Here is a 21,837-nt window from a genome sequence, read left to right on the forward strand (position 1 = left end):
TTGTGGCTGACTTTCAGATGGCAGGGATGTCGGCCTTGGCAAGGGACAGGTTGAAAAGTTTGGTGAGGTACTGGATGCCTCTGGGACCCAGATGACAGAGGTGGAGGATGGTGAGGGAGTCCGGTTCAGTGGCGGTGGAGGTACCCGAGCTCCAAACTGCCTGTCTGGTTTGATCCGGAGTGAACGCGGGCGGTGTGTCGGAGAGAGGAATGCGGCGCTTGATGCCTCTGTAGGTGGACCTGCAGGAGGGGTCACGTTGGTGGTGGGGAACCAGCGTAAATTGACGGCAGAAGGAAGAGGCTATAATATGGTCTGTGGTGACATGAGAGTTATTGAAGGAAATGGGTTGGTTGGGGGCTTGACTGGCTGATTAGCCGGAGAGAGAGCGTAGGAGCAACCAGAATTTGGCTGGATTCCTCTGCAAGACTTTCTTAATCCAGGTTGTGCGGGAGTGAGTGGAAATGGCAGCTGAGATATTGTTGTTGAGGTCCGGTAGGCTGGGGTGGTTGGGGTCCAGGGCTCGGGCTCTGTCACGCTCTTGAATGAGAGGGATGGCAGATGGTGGGAGGTTGGGAATGAAATCCCTTCTGCATCCGCGGGGGATGTGTTGGCGGGCCACCAAGGTGAGAATCCTTCTAAAGAGGATCTCTCCCTGGGAGCAGGAGGAGGGGGGAGCAGCAGCGCTAAAGGCGGCCTCTGTATGGGCAGTGTAGCCCTCCCAGTCTGCTCGACGGAAGTTGATGCAAGTGCGTGTAGGGCGGTTGTTGGGGGGGGGTTCAGAGAGTCCAAGGAGATGGAGATGGGAAGATAGTCAGAGTTGAGGCGGGCAAGTGGGGTCCAGACAGCATCCAGGGCCAGATGGGGGCTGATGAGGGTGAGGTTGGGCAACGTAGGGGCTCCTTGCGATGGGAGCCTGGTTGGGGTGTCTTGGTTGAGGAGAATGTACTGCTGGAGTCTATTTGGTTGATTAAGGCTGCGCCTTGGGCAGCCGCGCAGTCATCTTGAGTAGCGGAGTACCACGCAGGGTTGTAGGCGTTGAAGTCGCCCATAATAATGGTGTTATGGGCGTCCAGCTCGAGCAGAGGGGTCAAGGAGGGTGAGAAGCCAGGGGGCAGGAAGTGGGTGGTGGGAAGTAGATGTTATAGAGATGGAATTGTGCGCCATCGATGGAGATGGAGATGGCCTGGTGTTCCGTTGTGGAATCACCAGGGAACAGGTGGTCAGAGGGGATTGAGGAGTACGAGACAGTGTGATTCATAATGAAACAGAGACCGCCACCGCCGGCGCGAGGACCTATGGGTCTGTTTCTGATAATCCAGTAGTGTATCTGTTGTAGAAATGGTTGTATACTTTGTTCTGCAATTTTGTAATTGTGGTGTGATGAGAAGATGGTAATGTTGTCTGCATAGGTAATCATGTGTACATCTGTGGGTTGAGTGGGGAGATTGGAGGTGTATATGTTGAAGGATGCCCCCTTGTGGTATGCCCATTTTGAAATTCTGCTGTTTGGAAGTGGTGTTATTGAAAAGTGTGCAGCATTTTCTTCCTTTTATGTAATTGGATATGAATTTCGTTAATGTTGGTGGCATTTGTATCTTTGAGAGTTTGTCTATTAACTTGTGTAGGTTTACTGTGTCGAATGCTTTGGACATGTCTAGCGCTATTGTAATGGTTTGTGAAGGTGCTTGTTTCTGATTGAATCTGTGGGTAATATGTTGGGTAAGTGAGTGTAGGGCTGTGACGGTGGAGTGATTTCCCTTGAAACCATGTTGGTGAGCTATTTGTGGAATGAGAGGTTGAATTATGTTGAGTATGATTTTTTTCTAATGTTTCGGAGATTGGACTGAGGAGTGATATTGGTCTGTAGGAAGCGCCTATGGATGTGTCTTTGTTGGGTTTGGGTATGGGTATGATCTTGGCTAGTTTCCATGGGTGTGGGATGATGTTTTTGTTTACTGCTATATTGTATATTTTGGTAAGGTATGATATTGCGTTGGGTCCAAGGTGTTTTAGGTGTTGAATGTTAATGTTATCAGGGCCCGTGGATTTGTTGTTCTTACTATTTTTAATTGGAGAAATGGTCATATCTGTTGTGATGGTCATCTGATCTTTTCACAAGTTTTTGATTTTTCTGTCTATTTTTCTGTAGTGAGGGCAGGTTTGATGTTTTGTTATGTTTATGAATTGGTTGTTAAAAGATTTTACTTTGTCTTTGGAAGTATGTGCTATTTTATTTGGGAAACTAATGGATTTGTTTGGTTGAGTGGGAGTGGTTTTGTTTGATAGTTGCTGTATTGTTTTTCAGAGTATATGGCTATGGTATTGTGTTTGTTGTCCCAGTGTTGCTCCAAGTGTTCTCTCCAAATGTTTGTTTTATGGTCCTGTACGACTCTATCAATTTCTCTGTATAACTGCAGTAGTTGCGGGTCTGTGTGATTTACGGTTCTGATTTGATTTCTTTGAGTTATGAGAGCTCTTATGTTGTCTGGAAGAGGTGGTTGTTTTGTTTTTATTTTGCCTTTAGGAATGTTGTGTTTGTCCGCTTGGATTATGATGTTTGTGAAGGTTTTGTTTGCGACTTGTATATCAGTTGGGTCTGCTATATTTTCTAGTGCTGATTCTATATCAGTTGAAAATGAGGCCCAGTCAGCTTTGTGGTAGTTAGTGTATGTTTTTGTTTGGTGTTGTAGTCAGAACAGGGTTGGTGATTTTTTTTATTTTTTTTTAGAAAAATCCAAAATCGATGATTTTCTTGATTTTTTCAAGATTTTTTTTATTTATTTGATTATGTGATTTTTTCAGCTTTTTTGTCTTTTTGAAATGTTATTTTTTGTGTTGCAATTAGCCTACTAACAATAACAGTATATTGGACTAAAATGGATGGCTAAAAAGGGCACTTATTGCCTTCAATAATGGCCAACAGGCCAAGGGGTGTTTACCACTTTGGGACTTGTGGGTAAACAGTTATTGATAAGTCTATTCATTAGCTTTGTAAAGTTTGTATGGAACAAGGTAACTAGCTAAATATTGACCATTTAACTGGCTCTAATATACAAAAATACTTCAGGAATGTGGATCTTCTAAACATTGAAGAGTCACATAACAGATAGGTAGCTGATAGCACAGTGCACAACACTCAATAGATCTACTAGTTTTATGTCCTATAAATCTACCAGACTCTACCCTCTATACACACCGACTAGTAGTGACCGAGTGACTGACTGCACTGTTTCCATTTGATTGACCAATAAACCAATACTAAACATAAACGAAACAATAACCAAACAAACCTCAAATGACTTGAAACAAGACTAATGTTATGAGAAAAGCTAACACTGTTTGAAATAAACATATGCACAATTCAAACATTTTATTTCCATTCACTGCATTTAATTATTTTAGATATAGTTGTATTATTGTAATTGTTTTGGTTTCTAGTTTTAAATTGACATATTTAAAAATTGTAATTAAATATTTTAATTAGAATACTCTTATTAGGATGGAAAATTTTTCTAATTGCCTAAAAGGTCAATCCAATCTCAACCTCCCAATATACAGGGTGGGGCAGTACCAATTGAGCAGTTTTGAAGTGAAATAAGAGTAATGGAGGTAAATAAAGAAGAAAGTTTATTTTCCTTGAGGTTAGCATAACATACCATTTAGAATACTTATGTTTTGAAAACAATATCTAGAAGATGGTGGCCATTAGCTGCAACACACTGTAGGAGTCATTCTCGGAGGAGGGAGAAACGACAGTGAATTCCGAACGCTATGCTGCAATGTTGCAAAATTTATTGCAGCCCAGGATGGAAAACATTGTTGAAAATGAAGCATTCGGAGACATATGGTTTCAGCAGGATGGGGCTACAGCTCACACAGCCCGAATGTCACTCAATGTTTTGAAACGCATGTTTCCAGGAGGTCTGGTGTCTCTGAGGGGTGATTTACAGTGGCCTGTGAGGTCACCTGATTTGAGCATTTGCGATTTCTTTCTTGAGGGACATCTAAAAGAGAGGGTGTTCAGAAGTTGCCCTCACACCCTACCACAGCTAAGGGAACGGATTATTGCAGCAGAGGTTATGGCCATGCCTCGCCATATGTGTGAATGTGCTGTAGGAAGCTTCCGAGAACGACTCCAACAGTGTGTTGCAGCTAACGGCCACCATCTTCCTGATATTGTTTTCAAAACATGAGTATTTTAAATGGTATGTTATGCTAACCTTGAGGAAATTAATCTTGCTTCTTTATTTACCTCCATTACTCTTTTATTTCACCTCAAAACTGCACAATTGGTTTTGCCTCACCATGTATAAGCTAGCTAACACATTTAAATTGTATATTGTAATAAAAAAATAACAAATAGTCACATAGTTAATTTAAGACTACTTATAGCCTTCTAAGAATTAGCTAAGCTGCTAGCTATGTACATTGTATTGCAACACTTGATGCCTCTGTACCAAAAACATACAATTCATTGGAACCAAATACACACTAAAGGCAACAAGTTTATATTCCAATTTGTCATAGTACATTTATACTAAGCCATGAATAACAATACCTCAAAATAAATTAAAGACTGCCACTCAATATATATAAATATATAAAAATAAAAATACAAAAATCATGATTTTTTTATAAAAAAATCAAATGATTTATTTAATCAGTTTGATTTAATCAATGCCAACCCTGAGTCGGAAGTTTGTTTTTGTTCTATAGTCTACTGTCTAGTAGTATAGGTAGGTGGTCAGATGAAAGTTCTGTCAGAGTAGTCCAGGTAATGTTTGCTATAGTGTCAGAGGCTGTGGAAATGTCAGGAGAGGTAGGTTGTTGATTGTTTGTGGTGGGTAGACGAGTAGGTGAATTTTGGTTGAGGATGATGTGGTTTGAATTCTGTATAATGTCTTCCATTAGTATGCCTCTGTGGTCATTGTAAGGTGAGTGCCAAGAGTTGTGCTGGGCGTTAATGTCTCCTGTGATGATTGTGTTTGCTTTATTGGTGATGTGGATTAAGCATTCAGTGATGAGTTGATATATATGGTTGTGTAATGGATGATTGGTGTCTAGGGGGGATGTATAGGTTGGCTATGTAGATTGACTTATTATTGGATAAGTGGACTTGAGAGATTTGAAGTTCTGTAGCAGCTTGGTTTATGTTAGGTGGGATTTGAATGGTGGAAAAGGTGATGTTATTTTTTATGTAAGTTAGTAGACCGCCACCATATTTGAGTGTTCTGTCTTGTCTTATATTTGAATTTATATGTCTTCTGCCACCTCCTCTCAAGGTTCATTGGAATATTGCTTGATATTGTGGACTAGGTCATGTTCAATGATACATAGATATTCAACCTTGAATAATAGTTGAATCAATTGCCAAATGTCCAGTAAAAATTTGTTTTCAGACTAAAAAGAGCTATTGATTTTGACATAGGAAGGGCTTTCAATTTTAATTGCATTTTATACGTTAAACGCTAATCATAGCAAAGATTATTTACTACATCAGCATATCCTCAAAAGCTTAAATTGCTTCTTCACTGCTTATAAACTTCATATGCTTGAAGCCACCACCTTCAATATTGACACTGTCACAACCATTAATTGTGGCATCATTACCACAATTGCTGATAAGCCACTAAGAAGCCAACTCTTATAGATCAGCTGCTACTAGTGAATTGGTGCCGATAATCGTGAACAAAGTAATTTCTGGTGAAGGGGGTAGGCAATAAATAATCGTAGAATAAGCAGCTGAGTAAATAAATAATTGTAGACAAAATTTTACTCAATATTTGTTGAAGTATCTCGAAAGCACCTTCAATACATCAAATGTAGTTTCTGAGTGGAGCTTTACTTTAGACTTACACCTTCAGCTTCACATTTGTGGCATGGCAATATGGACCACCTACCTGTGCCTAGTTGCTGGTGCTAATGAAATGCACATCCAGTTGGCTGATATTGAATAGAATGTCTGGTTCCGAATTAACCATTCTACTATAGTTAGATTTGCTTAACAATTAAATGCAGTTCTCGTAGACTGAAGGTTGAAGCGCCAATCATCCGTCCGCGGTCAAGAGTTGAATGAGTTCAAATAAATATTTTCTGAATATTCCAGGGAGTTGATGGTGTTGGAGGCGCCACACATACGAGTGAAGAAGGCTCCGTAAATGTTAAAGAAACAGCACCCGTGCCCATCACCGAAGACTTGAAGCCCACGGTAGGTTATCACTTTGTTAGGAGGTTAAAAAGAAGACATATTTCCTTAGCATCTAAAGGAAGCTAATAAATAGTCACGACTTTCAAGGGTGTTATGTAGTAGGGTTTTTTTTAAAAACAGAACCTCTTGCAGTGTCTTACGGAACAACTAATCTCTACTCGTGCTGCGCTGTGTTAACCAACCGTTGGCGGAAGAAATTAGTATATTAATTTGTGCCTAATTGATCTGGATTAAAATTTAGTATATATTTCATGATTAAGTTACTGTTCCTTGTAAAGTTACTGAACTCTCGTCACAGTGGGCTTGTGCTGTAACTGCTATCTGCACATCAATACATTGTGAGCTCATTTATATATATTATTCATTCCTCAATTCGAGTGAGGAATTTAGGGGCGTAAAATATTGTAAAAATTTTTGAGTTTCAGCGCTTCTAAAGAAAGTTACAAGTCGATTGAGGTATATCAAATTGAATTAAAATACGAGTATGTTAATTATATTGGAAAGTTTATATGACGGTATGCAATGCAGAAGCTGAGAGCCGTACATCTCGCAACATCGTTTTAAGCTTGCAACAATCCGACACATTGTTAATATTATTGATACTGCATACACGTATTTTGCAGGCAAGTGAGAGTGAGCGTGAGCAAGCCGAACACTCCATCAACGTCCGCCGCGGGGATGGCACGAATTTGAGAGAAGAGGGTCATTATCCCGTGGATGGTCAAAAGAAATTGTCCATTTTCAATTTTATGAACTTCAAAAAAAGTTCCGCACGCAACGGAAGTGAGGAAGATGTTAGAAAATTGACTTCTACCTTCCAACAAGTAGGCTATGAAGTAGAGGCATATGAAGACCAAAGCAAAGCAGAATTTTTTGCCACTCTGTTGAAAATTGGCAAAAACGAAGAACTTGCGCGCTACAAGCTTTTCATGTTGGCAATATTGAGCCATGGGAAGCGATCTGACGGCCGGCAGTTCGTGGCTGCTGACGAGAGCAGCATCAGCATTGATGAAGTCAGGTCGTACTTCAATGACCGTCACTGCCTCCAATTGAAGGGCAAACCGAAAATTTTTTTGCCAACATTTTGTCGTTCACTGCCCGAGATTCCTCAGAGTTCCTCAGAAACATCTATTGTTGAAACTGAAGAACCTCAGGGCAACTTCATGGAAATTGATATGCCTTCAGCTGGAACCTTTCAACTTGGCTCACAAGGCCAGCCAAATGTCACTAGTGAATCTGGTGATTTTGAAACAGAAGCTGCGAACAAAAATCTAAAGCAGCTCGCGCATTTGTTGCATTGTGACGAGAAAGGCTTGACACCAGATCAGATAGGTGAGATTTTGACACCAGATCAGGTAGAAGAGATTTTTCTTGATCCAGTGAGTTTCAACTTCTTGCAAGAAGCCGCGTCGGTAAGTGAAATAACTCTGGTTGCAAGCGTGGAAAACTCTGACGCCGAACCACAAACCCAAACCAACTGTGGCGAGCAGACCTTGCACGAGATTTATCCTAAAGACTTCAATGACATGATGACGCTCTACTCCTGCAAGCCGGGATTTCGGTCTTTGAGGAAACGCAGCTATGGCACGCTTTTCATAAGTGCGCTCTGCGACGCGGTTGCAGAAAATGGCTACCGTTACAATGTGGATAGACTTTATTGTGACATTGAGGAGAGGATGAGAGTAAAATGTGCAGACGACAGTGAGTCTCTTGAAGGATTTGATCCAGACAGAGAAAGTTCGACCTTCAGAACATGCTATCTCTTCTGAACGTTTATGGATTCGACCTTTTATCAAGAGCAAGTCACCAGCTATCAATATCTTTTACAGAACAATACGCAGCTTACACAACTCGAACAGCAAACAAGAACACACCCACGCGGCAATCACCACCAACACAGACAACATCCCCACCAGACAAGCACAAGCAAACATCCTAATACAACACTACGCAAACATAAGTAGGTTACCCAAATACAAAGAAGACAGACGCATCATCAGACGCCAAGAAAAATTTCCACTAGACCCAACAGCTACCCTAGCCACTACAAACAACACCAAAAGGGTCATACAACAAATTAAAAACTCTTCCGCTGCTGGGCCCGAGAACATTACAAACATACACCTTAAACACCTTGGCCCACACGGAATCACGACATTTACAAACATTGCCAACTTCTCCTACTCACACTCCAAAATACCATACATCTGGAAAATTGGCAAAATAATCACACTTCTCAAACCCAACAAACCACCCACTGAGGCCGCCTCATACAGACCAATCACACTCCTCTATACACCATCAAAAGTCATGGAGCGCCTCATACTGAACACAGCCACTCCGCACATTACACTTTCTCCAACACAACACGGATTCAGACCTCACCACTCGACCACAACACTACTTACAAACCTCACACAAAGCATAAACAATGGCATCAACTCCCGCAAACCTGCACACAGAACACTACTACTTAAAATAGACATCAGTAAAGCCTTTGATGCCATGCCTCGCCTCCCTCTCACAAACAAAATTTACAACACCACACTACACAACAACTACAAATGCTGGCTTGCCAATTACTTATCAGGCAGACAAGCATACGTACACTACTCAGGCAAGTCATCACACACATCACTCATACCCAACGGAGTCCCACAGGGCTCCGTCCTATCACCCTCACTCTTTAATCTATACATGCACGACATACCCGAACCACCTCCAAACATCCACATTGCATCACTTTCAACATTGTCAGACCAAGAACGATTCTGATTACTGACGCACCGCGCACGTCAACTAATCTTCATCGAATGCGGCTTGAGAGAGGTTTAACACCTAGATACTCACCCGACCAGAGCAGGATGTGCACTGAGACCCATGTACAGTTAGCAGCAGCTAGCCCTGTGGACAAGTCTACATGCTGCGCACTTACACGTTCGCACATCGCACTTACACGTTCGCACATCGCACTTACACGTTCGTTCGTCTTCTAGCTTTGAACGTCAAGTTTCAAGGCTTTAATCAGTTAATTCTGAACGTTTCTGGACAAGATTTACGACCACTCTTGAGGTCTGAGCGAGCCCATTTTTTTATCTCTTGCAGCGTGGAGCTTCTGCATGACTGCGTAGAGACGCAAACAGCTTTCGAAAAAGTCGTTTCAGAATTTTATTCACGGATTAATTTGAATGTTCTATACATTGATTCAGCATAGAAGTATACTCCAAGAATAGCTTAGGTATTCATTTAAGCATTATCTATAATATTCTCTATCCAAAAATATGCTGTCGAGAAAATTCGTTTTTCAGCATATTATATGATAATGATTATGGATTAACAGATTCATTACACACTGTCATCATATTTATCATATATTCACCATAAGTTTTGTATGCACAATTCTCTTTAAATTTACACTCTATTATCTATTAAGGTTGGTAGTACATCATTATTGGTAACGATGTGATTCTATCATTTCTTTGTTCACAAACGCTCTATTTTTATTGTATTCGCTCATCCTCCATTGTTCACACGTTCTCGCAGTGCCCCTAATTAACACATTCCCTGTTATTCCTTTACTCTCACATTCTCTGTTCCCTGACACACGGTCCCCGCTATTCCCTTACTCACATATTCTCTGTTATGCCCTTAATCGAATATTCCTGTTATTCCTTCACCCGCATATTCTCTGTTATGCCATTAATCACATATTCTTTTCGTATTTTCATAAATATTTTGCACTTATTTCTGTCGATTTCATTACCATACTATCAGAGATGGAAAGTAACGCGCTACATGTAGCGGCCGCTACGTTCTCGGTAGCAGAAGCGGCGCTACATTTAAGACAATGTAGCGGTAGCGATAGCGCCCGCTACATATTTAAGTACCGATACGAGGTTTTGCCGCTACAGCGCTACCGCTACATTTATACGATAGATTTTACTGAATATCAACGCCGTGACTGGGCACTGCACGCCGTGACTGGGCACTGTACGCCGTGACTGGGCACTGCACGCCGTGACTGGGCACTGCAGGCCGTGACTGGGCACTGCTCGCCGTGACTGGGCACTGTACGCCGTGACTGGGCACTGCAGGCCGTGACTGGGCCTGTCTCTTATACACATCTAGATGTGTATAAGAGACAGCCGTGACTGGGCGCCGTGAGTGGGCACTGTACGCCGTGACTGGGCACTCCACGCCGTGACTGGGCACTGCAGGCCGTGACTGAGCACTGCATGCCGTGACTGGGCACTGCATGCCGTGACTGGGCACTGCACGCCGTGACTGGGCACTGTACGCCGTGACTGGGCACTACACACCGTGACTGGGCACTGCAGGCCGTGAGTGGGCACTGTACGCCGTGACTGGGCACTGCAGGCCGTGACTGGGCACTGCTCGCCGTGACTGGGCACTGCAGGCCGTGACTGGGCACTGCAGGCCGTGACTGGGCACTACACGCCGTGAGTGGGCACTGCATGCCGTGACTGGGCACTACACGCCGTGAGTGGGCACTGCACGCCGTGACTGGGCACTGCACGCCGTGACTGGGCACTGCAGGCCGTGACTGGGCACTGCATGCCGTGACTGGGCACTGCAGGCCGTGACTGGGCACTGCACGCCGTGAGTGGGCACTGCATGCCGTGACTGGGCACTACACGCCGTGAGTGGGCACTCTTATACACATCTAGATGTGTATAAGAGACAGCCGTGACTGGGCACTGCCGTGACTGGGCACTGCAGGCCGTGACTGGGCACTGCACGCCGTGAGTGGGCACTGCATGCCGTGACTGGGCACTACACGCCGTGAGTGGGCACTGCACGCCGTGAGTGGGCACTGCATGCCATGACTGGGCACTGCACGTACCCTACGTGAGGTCATCAGTCAACGTAGTCGTGGTAATCACGCGGTTTGTTTATGTTGGGCGACGATGTTAATTGCGCGCGTAAATGAAGCGAAGGCTCAATAGATAGATTTACTGCCCAGTCATTAACAATACGCTCCTGCGAGCAATTTCAGAATTTTTTTGACCGCTTCATTTCTACGTATAGCGCTAAAGGCCAAGTTCACGCACCCTTTTCACGCACACCTAACTTAGCGGTCCAAACCAGCGTTTGAACTGGAAAACCAGCTGAGAAAAACCATAAACAAGCTGTAGATGTTCTGTAAGGTTAATTAAGATTCGGCGACAGGCCTACGATCTAATAAACGCTGAAACCACTATAGTAGTTTATTTTGTATTGCAATTTATATTAAGTAACGAAATAATAACTATAGTTGAAAGTAAAATTATGTCAATAAGTAACCTAATACACTTGAATAAGCTTTAGAGTTCATGACATCCGGCATTGAATATTGAATGCCTAAAGATTATAATGAACATTTAAAGCCATATTGTGTGTATTTTGACATTTGGTATGACAATGAAGGTATTACAATATACGATGGTTGTGGGGATTATTTAGTCTGCTTTGTATTCAAGTAGAGTGCTCAACGTTTGTTTTCAACACAATGTTTGTTTTCAACGTAGCGCGGAATTATTCCAACTGCGCTCGTTTAAGCTTAATTAATGTCAATAAAAGTTTCATTTTTAATTAGGACCGCGCTAGTTTCGATTTGATGAACAAATGCGTGAAAAATGTGCTAGGAATTATCATTCAGCGCTACATTAAGAATTGAGGTGGTTAAAAAATCTGACGCTGCAACAGTTGCAGCGCTGCATCCTTCAGTGAGTGTGTCGTAATGACGATTCCGCTGTTACCAGGTATCTCTAGTGGGTGAGACAAACTCGTGGTCTACTTTTGAATTGAGAGGTAACCATAAGGGCGAAAGGATAATGAAACAACAGGTCTAAGAAATTAATCAAAGGGATCTTGTACAAAAGTGAACTCAGGTGACTGATATAAATGAACAAACTATACTCTGTAGTTGTAAGTTAAATGACGTGTAAATCATAAGTGATTGTACTGAAAATTAGAGCATGGGCAGGCAAGATGGAAGTTGTTGCAGTTAACTAGACAATGGTTTTGCTTGACAGGATATTATTATCTTCAAAACTAACTATTAATGGGAACAATTTGCACAGCTTTGGATTGCAGGCAATGGTGTTACGGTTATTTTCATTATTACCGGAACGAGACAAGAAACAGATGGCATTGTTAAATATGAATGCATCAGACAGTTTAAAATCAGGTAAATAAGCGAAGGCAGCAAGGGATATTCTACATCCTAGCATAATTATGCCTCTCTTTAGCACCGTCCCTGCCGGGAAGTATGGTTACGGGGGTTGTCAAGAGTGCCGCAAGAATGTCCATTGCCACTACCTTGATGGATGGCCAATCTTGTCCACTGGAACGCCTGTGAATAAAAAATTTTTAGAACTTTGGCTCAGAAATCTGCCTGTAAGTTAATCCTAAAATTATACTTCTATTCATATTCAATTTATTTTCGCGGTTACCCATGTAGGTAGTTCCGGGTTCTGACATAATGAAAAGGAAGCCTCTAAAAATTAAAAATAAAAATTTTCAAACAATTTTTCTGTCTACCAGGTAGTGAAAAAAGAAATAAAAAGACAAATGAAATTATAATTATATATTGAAAAATCATAATTTCGTAGTTTCATCCGCAGCGCGGGAAGTGAAAAATGTAATCCGAGATTTTAATTGTGCTCCCACATACGTACCGGGGGGAGAGAGTCAGCGGCGTTCATACGGTAAACACCTTACGAGTTACGATTGTGCTCTGTGATTACTAGAATTCCTCTGAGATTAACGTAAAATTTTCCTCCGTAATTAACGTAATACTCAGAATACCCACACATTTATCAACTTGATTTTGAATTTGCTTTTCTGTATACTACGCGTATATAAGTTAAGTATCTAATTTAATTTTCAAGAACCCGGCTGGCTTTCTCGCCCCTCCCCCCTCCTGCTATTCAGGACACCCCCAAAAATGCATTTACAGTGGAACCTCAGTTAGCAAAGGCTCCAGTTAAGAAAAAAATTGATTAAAAACAAAGAATATTGATTACATTTACCTTGCTCAGCGGAAAAAATTTCACTTATTGAAAAATTAGTGCATCATTAGTCATCACAAAATTGTGCATAGAATGTCATATACAGAATTGTGCACCAGGCATCATAGAATGAAAAATAATTGACCCGAACTATGATTTATTTATCCAAAACATATGATGGTTGTCACTAAAACATTCCTTTCTGTTTCACGTATGTTTTTCAGAGAGTACTGTTCACTTCAGACTTCAGAGTACTGTTAGTAATGGATGAATACACTCTGCATGCTCCAAATATTTTAAAATGAAGTTTTATTCAAAGTGTCCCGAGTAGCCCTGTTCGACGGGGCTACTCGGGACACTCATTTTTTGCTTCTGGCACCTTACAAATAGTATATAAAATTTTTTGAAGATGCCATTTGATGGCCCTCGCAAAGAGCTATAAAATGAGCCTAAACTTGTTTATGAAATGTTTCATGGTAAGGAGTTATTAACAAAAACGCTCAAAACATCCCGAGTAGCCCCAGTTGACGGTAGTCAAATAGTTGTAGACTACTTACAGCCTTATAAGAATTAGCTAAGCTGCTAGCTATGTACACTGTATTGCAACACTTGATGCCTCTGTACCAAAAACATACAATTCATTGGAACCTAATACACAATAAAGGCAACAAGTTCATATTCCAATTTGTAATAGTACATTTATACTAAACCATGAATAATAATACCTCAAAATAAATTAAAGACTGCCACTCAACCACTCAATATATTTAAATTTATAAAACAATAAAAAAATTGAAAAAATGAAAAATCATGATTTTTTCATATAAACATCAAATGATTTAATCATTTTGATTTAATAAATGCCAACCCTGATGGGGGTGATTTATATTTGGCACCTGCCATTTCACCAGTACCAACAAATGATCCTCCTTCAACAGCTCCATCTTCTGCTACTGCCTTTGCATCTTCATTCCCTCTGACACTTCTTCACCTCCGCCTTCAATAACTGCCACTTCTACCACTAAGGAACCACAGCCTTCAACTACTGCCACTTCTACCCCTCAGGAGACTCAGCCTTCAATAACTGCCACTTCTACCACTAAGGAACCACAGCCTTCAATAACTGCCACTTCTACCCCTCAGGAGCCTCAGCCTTCAACTTATGGGATCAAATCTAAAACCTTTAAAACATTAACTATTCCAAATCCAGTAGAAAAATATCTTCATTATCCAGCCAAAATAGTATATAAAAAGAGAAAGGCCCCAGCAACACCACTCCTGAGCATCATTAGCGCTCGCCAGTATTGATCACAATTATTTGAAAAAGCAAAAGGCCAAAAGAATGATGACAGGTTGTGTGTATATTGTAATCATTCATGGTCAAATGATGAAGAAAGTAAAGTAAAGGCTAGGTTGATCGATTGCAATCACTGTGATAAAAAATGCATATTAGTCGTTTGCCAGAAAAGCGTGTGAAAAAAATTTGTTTTGATTGGGATGCTGTGAAGAATAGAGATGTTGATTTCATGTGTGTGTGTTGTCTTGAAGGTAGCCAGACCTTAATGAATTAGATAACAAAGGATGTCTAGCCAAGGAAGGAGGAAATAATTTTCAGTAAAAGTGTTTTTATAATCCTATTACACTATTAGGAATGTTTACAAATGCTTGACAGAATATGCCTCACAACCTGACGGATTTTCTGTCAGAATTAGTCTCAAAATATACCGCATTTAGTCATACACAGTGTCGGAATTCAGCAATTTTGTAGATTTGAATTCTAAAGGCTTTTAAATAAATGTGGCAACAGTTTGTGATGTTTCATCATTGCTGGCGCATAGTGTGGTGTTTTGGGAGTGACGTGAACCAATCAGAACTTGAGTTGCGCATACGGTGATCTATTTATAGCCATTTATTTCTTCCTACATCCTTAATTAAGGTGTCGGAATATGGTGTGTTTACCCTACGTATGCAGAAGTGAACAGGTGGTAGAGCGCCTGAAGAATAACATGGCAGCTGGAATGGATGAGATGCCATATGAGATGTACAAGTATGGAGGTGGGAGTGCAATTGGAAGACTGACCTATTCAATGTTATCTGGACAAATGAATGTGTACCTGATGCGTGGAATGAAAGCCAGGTGGCTGTGTTACACAAGGGAGGCCATAAGAGCAAGAAGGAACTGAAAAATTACAGGCCAATTGCTCTTGCTGACACCTGTAGCAAGATTTTCTGTGCAGTTCTGAATGAGCAAATGCAAACGTGTATGGAGAGTGAAAGAGTACTTAGCAAGGAGCAGAATGGTTTCAGGTGTGACAGAAGAGCAGAAGACAACATATTTGTTGTGAATGAATTGATTGAAAGAATGAAGAGAGATGGAAGGAGAGTCTATCTGGTGTTTATAGATATAGAAAAAGTGTATAATATAGTTGACAGAAAATTATCGTGCCAGATGCTGGACAAAATTGGTATGAGTGAAAAGTAAGCTAAATTCAGGCTTGGAGACGTGGAGACTAACTGGGTAAAGTGCGTGAGGGGGGTTTGACAAGGATGTTTCCTGTAACCTCTTCAGCCTATACACTGGAGAGATGGCTGCTAGACTGAGAAGAATGGATGTGGGAGTGTGTGTTGGAGATGAAAGACTACAAATGCTATTGTATGCTGATGATGCAGTAATAATGAGTGAAAATGGGGTTGAACTTCAGACTATGCTTGATTGTATAATCAAGTATGGCAAGGATTTCAATGTGAACTTTAGCCCAGAGGAGAGTCAAGTGCTAGTTGTGAATGGAGCAGCTGAGGATGTGGATAGATGTAGAGTGTGGCAGCTGGGAGGACAAATGAGCAGAGATACCTAGGAATGAGTGTTGACCAAAAAGGATGTGAGAAAACTAAAGTGTTGAGTCTTAGTAAAGCAAATCAGTGGTTGGGAATACTGGGCTGTGCAGCAAGTGTGAGAGCAAGTATATATGAGGTATTAAGAGAAGTATGGAAAAGTGTGGCAGTACCTGGGAGTATGTATGGAATGGACGTTATTGCACAGAATGATGGGGACCTGGATAAATTGGAGGCTGTACAGAATAGTGTAACTGGAAACACCACCGCGAAGTGGAAATATTTACAGGTAGCATGCCAACTTGGTGTAGACTTTCGTACTGATCCTGAATGCAAGGGCTGAAGAGTCGCTCTTTGGTCTGGAACACAAGGAACTTTATGTAGTATGCTGGCAATCTTTGGGCAAATTACAAGTTTCTTCATACAAGGCACGCAATTTATTATCCTTCTTAGTCCAAAAGTTCACAAAAGAAGGCTTGACACTTCAGGAGTACAAACAGCCAAGAAACTACATAGTATGAGCCCTACTACACAGCTGAGAAGAACAAAATGGATAGCAAATGGTACGGGAACTAACCGCACCAAGATGCCAACGACCAGCCGCTGAGACTAAAGGTTCTAGCCCTAATACACTGCCAAATCACCAAACGGATAGCAAATGATACGGGAACTAACTGCACCAAGATGTCAATAACCAGCCACAGAGACTATGGATTCTAGCCCTAATACACCGCAAAATCACGAAACAGATAGCAAATGATATGGAAACTAATTGCACACAGATGCCAACAACCAGCTGCAGAGACTAGGGATTCTAGCCCTAATACACTGCCAAATCACCAAACGGATAGCAAATGATACGGAAACTAATCGCACACAGATGCCAACAACCAGCTGCAGAGACTAGGGATTCTAGCCCTAATACACTGCCAAATCATCGAATGGATAGCAAATGATACGGGAACTAACCGCACCAAGATACCAACGACCAGCCGCGGAGACTTGGGGTTCTAGCCCTAAAACACTGCCAAATCACCAAACGGATAGCAAATGATATGGGAACTAACCGCACCAAGATGCCAAAATGACCAGCCGCAGAGACAGGGGGATCTAGCCCTAATACACTGCCAAATCATCAAACGGCTAGCAAATGATATGGGAACTAACCGCACCAAAATGCCAATGACCAGCACAGAGACTGGGGGTTCTAGCCCTAATGCACCACCAAATCACTAAACGGATAGCAAATGATACGGGAACTAACCGCACCAAGATGCCAATGAACAGCAGCAGAGACTAGGGGTACTAGCCCTAATACACTGCCAAATCACCAAACGGACAGCAAATGATACGGGAACTAATCGCACCAAGATGCCAACAACCAGCTGCAGAGACTAGGGGTTCTAGCCCCTATACATGGCTAAAAACACAAAACCGGGTTGGCAGTTACGCCCCAAAAGCACAACTATTGAAGGGTATGAGCCTCCAATAAGACGCTGACAATTTACTTGAGCGTAGAGGTTATTGTCTCAACGACATGAGGATGCAAATTGAATGGCTGGTAACCGCCCAACACAGCCAAAATCGAGAACTGTCCAAGAACTCCACCTATGCTGTTATTTGTTCGTTAGAGGACTTGTTGAGTTATGCCCAGAACTGCGGTGGAGTTTATTCTAGGGAGCCCAAATTTGGCTCTGCCTGTTTCAAGTTGAAACAGTGTCACCCCAACCCAGTAACACTGAGCACACACAACAAGGTGGTAACTCGGCCAAAATGAGCTTACCTCAATTTTCCCTTTACAATGTACAGAACAGACTGTAAACACTTTATAAGTGCAAAAAATAGATAATATAATATAATGCAATAGAGTCAATATATTTTTAATTGTTTGGCAAACTAATCACAGTTAAAAGTCAAATAATCTTGAACTAATTCCAAGGTGACAAAACTCTCCATCGTTCAAGGCTATCGAGCATGCATTGTTGCCAGGCCAGGAGCAGCTCAACCAATCACGTTGGAGCTACACCTTCAGTCTCGTCCCAAGACACTAACTAAATCCTACTAACACCACAGCTAGACAAGATTCCATATTACAGTCATGAATTAAATATTTGTTTACTCATTGCTTAGTCATAAATAAATTAAACCCTTGAGTTAACAAATATCACAGTTAAATGAGATTCCTTGTTACAGTCACAAAATAAAAATACGCCTATGCATTCCTTAGTCATAAAAATATAATATTAGAGTAATGAGATTCCATATTCTAGTCATAAAAATATATTCAATCATATCAAGCCACTAACCTAACAAAAAAACATTATCAGAATAAAGCGTGGTCAAAAAGTGAACTCCTAAAAATAAAAAAATATTACAATATTCATACCGTCACAATAGGATAGCTAGACTGGCTCTTGGAGCCCCCAGATGGACTGCAGTGGAGGCTCTGAGGAGATATGGGATGGAGTACATTAAGAGAGAAAAGAATGAGAGAGAATTATGTCATTGAGAGATGAAGTATGTCTGGAAAGAATGGATGATGCACGCTGGGCGCATAAGGTGTACCTGTGGAACTAGAGAATGAGCAAATGGGAATGTAAGTTTCATTCAATAATACAAAAGTGGGGACTACATGAAACATGGGCTTGCCCTGGGAATAATAGACCAGGAGAGGAATGGATGATAACAGCACAGGGTGCAACAGGGATACATATATGATGGAAGTAGAGGTGGAGACCTAATGTTCTGAGTGAGAGCAAATGTGTGAATGCAGGGATATACAGGTGGAATGAGGGAAGAGAGGATATTTGTTTCATGTGCAACAGAGGTGAGAGGGGAAACTGTGGAGTGTGATGCATATGAGCAGGAGAGACTGGAAATGATGAGAGTGATACTGCACAAGAGAGACGAGGGTGATGGTGTGGTGTATGAGAGAACAGGAGACAAATGGATTGCAATGATTGTGGGCTTGTCAACGGAGGTGACAGCTGCTATGACTGTGAGTGGAAAGCGATTTCTGGAGAGTGCATGGAGGGTGAGGGAGAGGAGGAGGTTGGCAGGAGCGCCAAGCAAAGGCTGGGGGACAGTAGAGAGCAACAGTAATAAAGGTAGAATAACCAAACCATAATAATTCAATATAACAGATAGTCACTCAGGTTTTAGAGACCCCATAACTAATATAAATATAAAACTACACAGGGTAAAAACTGAGATATAGCAATAATAAACCATAAGAATTTCCTCTTGATTTCCTTTTCACCTAGCTCTCATCTTACCCCTAACACAAACTTTCATACCCTCATTGCTGTTTATAGTTTCCCTTTCTTCTTCCTTCCCACTAACAAATGAATATGTGATGCATGGCTGATGACTGTTGCAAAGGCCTGACTCTGAGATGTCGTTCTTCTCTTCAGAGTCACCATGCCCCAAATCCAAATGTTCTGTGATGTTAAGAATTGATGACAGGCCTACGGCCTAATAAACTCTAAAACTGCTATTAATCTGGCTGTATTCTTTGAAATAATTACATGAAGAATTGAACAGAAAATTATTTAGACGGCTGAGGCCCCCAGCCCTCCTAAAGTAGGACTAATGACACTGCAGATTTGGCTTGGGACTGCTTGACTTTGTAAATTATTTTAGTTGATCAACTCGTCTTTGAAAACGACTCAAAAAGAAATTTAGGATGCCGCATCAGATTAAAAATGTACACAATTATAGTAAGATCATGTCTAGATTTTTGGCAATGATTATCTTTCAAATTCCACTCAGAGACCTGAAAAATTTGATGCAAAAAATCTTAGCACTGTGACCAAGTTTTAGACCAATTCATTGTCCATACAAGTTTTTCCAGAAAAACTATTGAACCGTATATAATAAACTAAACAATTGAAATAATGTGAATCATGCTTAACTCTTTTGTATCTTGTCTGTTGTATGATAACTTGGTATCCAAAATGTCACCCTAGAAAAGCATCAGACTTCAAGCTCCTGTCTAAGCTGCCATTAACATTTAAGGCCACGGATATTGTAGTGTGCTGGATGAACTGACCATCAATATATGCATATACTGCTTCTCATAACATTGGTAAATTCAGACAGTCAAAACAGTTCGTAATTGGAAACATTTATTGAATGTTAGTTGTACGTTTTCCAATGAAGTGATAGAACCAAATTAACAGACATTAAATTTTCAATGAACAGTGCCTATAAGAAGTTAGACGCAGTGTCATATATGTCCTATCCTCTTTAATATTATATTGTTTAAAAATAAAATTTGTCTCATATTAATTTTTATTTTTTTTATAAAAATTCATAATTTTTCAATTATATGGCATTATCTTGGCACTTATGAAAAAAACTAACTAGTGAAGCTGAAGATTCAATGAATTTATGGCTCAGTGTTTCAGATCGCAACAAGCTGTGAATGTTCTGTTATGTTAAGAATCGGCGACTGGTCTAACGGTCTTATCAACGCTGAAACTGCTATTATAAACATTTTGGGTGACACTTGCTGCTGAAAAGTTGATAGTAAAATTATTGTCACTCATTTTTCATGAAGTAATGCAAACTGGGATTGATTCAACTTTTAGTAAACTGAGTCTCAAGAGCAGATTCATAAATTAATTTTTGGTTAAAGTATCGAGTAAATTTATGCATTGATGGCAAATGCTAACTCTGAATATTCTTGATTTCATCATAACATAAAAGTGGCATGAAGCAACCCCTATGATTTTTCTGGCATTTTAACAAGGTATTGATTGAGTTAGTTATTTCCAGACCAGGAATATTGACAGGAAAACAGTTCATTTGCGCTCAGGTGGTAGTTCCTATGAATGTCCCACTGGAGTGAAGGCTCTGTATGCTATTTAGTATCATTATATGTGTGAATTTAAGCCAATTGAAGTAAATATCTGATAATCTACTCACACTTTCAACTGTGAAAATGTGGATCATTAAAAACTGGATGATTGGTTATTTCAGTTCCCACTTGCACCTCTAGCCATTTCCAATGCTATAGGCAAAGCTTGGTATCATCAGTGAATTCACATTCATGTTCACAAACGTAGTCTACTTGTTGAACAATTAAAAGTTAACCATCTCATGTTGCTTGTTAATAACATTTTGATAATTTCAGGTCAAACTACAGGGCTTCATCTCCACTGTCCTTGGCCTCCAAAGTTAACCACACGCCCTCGCCAGAAACAAGCAAGAGTCGCAGACTGCGAAGTGAGTACTTGTAATGAGTTCATTGTCGAGATGTGAATCAGATTCAAAACTGTTTTAAGAGCCTTGTGTGTGTATGTGTGTGTGTGTATGGTTACTGAGTGAAATGTATCCTGATTGAAACCTATACAAAAGCTTAAGAATGTAATTCAAATAGTTTTTGAGCACACTGCTGCCACTACCGGTCCCCTCGTATTGGATCTCGCGGCCCTCCTGCTATTATTGGAGAGAGCGTGCTACATAGTGACAAAGGAGAACGTCTTTTTATTTCGAGGTCAACAAATGTTTTCTGAACGCGAGAATTAAGACTATGCTCTTTTGCAAAAATTTTTGAACGCAAATTTTAAATGGCAATTGTGCAACAACATTAAATAATCTTATCACTTTCAACATTGTCAGACCAAGAACGATTCTGATTACTGACGTTCGGAGGGCTGACGCACGTCAACTAATCTTCATCGAATGCGGCTTGAGAGAGGTTTAACACCTAGATACTCACCTGACCAGCGCAGGATGTGCACTGAGACCCATGTGCAGCAGCTACAGCTAGCAGCAGCT

At 41.0% G+C, this 21,837-nt stretch overlaps 1 protein-coding gene across 1 annotated transcript in view; it reads left to right on the forward strand.

Annotated features, from left to right (window-relative positions):
* LOC108673778 overlaps nt 1-9,952 on the forward strand; it is a 29,629-nt gene extending 19,677 nt beyond the window's left edge. Inside the window, exons 3-4 of the mRNA XM_047880139.1 lie at nt 6,107-6,208; nt 6,832-9,952. Coding sequence (XP_047736095.1) covers nt 6,107-6,208; nt 6,832-7,977 — 1,248 coding nt within the window. The 3' untranslated portion in view covers nt 7,978-9,952. The remainder of the gene's footprint in view (nt 1-6,106; nt 6,209-6,831) is intronic.
* The last annotated feature ends 11,885 nt before the right edge of the window (nt 9,953-21,837 follow it).

The sequence above is a fragment of the Hyalella azteca genome, unplaced genomic scaffold (genome assembly GCF_000764305.2).
Source record: "Hyalella azteca isolate HAZT.00-mixed unplaced genomic scaffold, Hazt_2.0.2 contig4675, whole genome shotgun sequence".
Classification (NCBI taxonomy): domain Eukaryota; kingdom Metazoa; phylum Arthropoda; class Malacostraca; order Amphipoda; family Hyalellidae; genus Hyalella; species Hyalella azteca.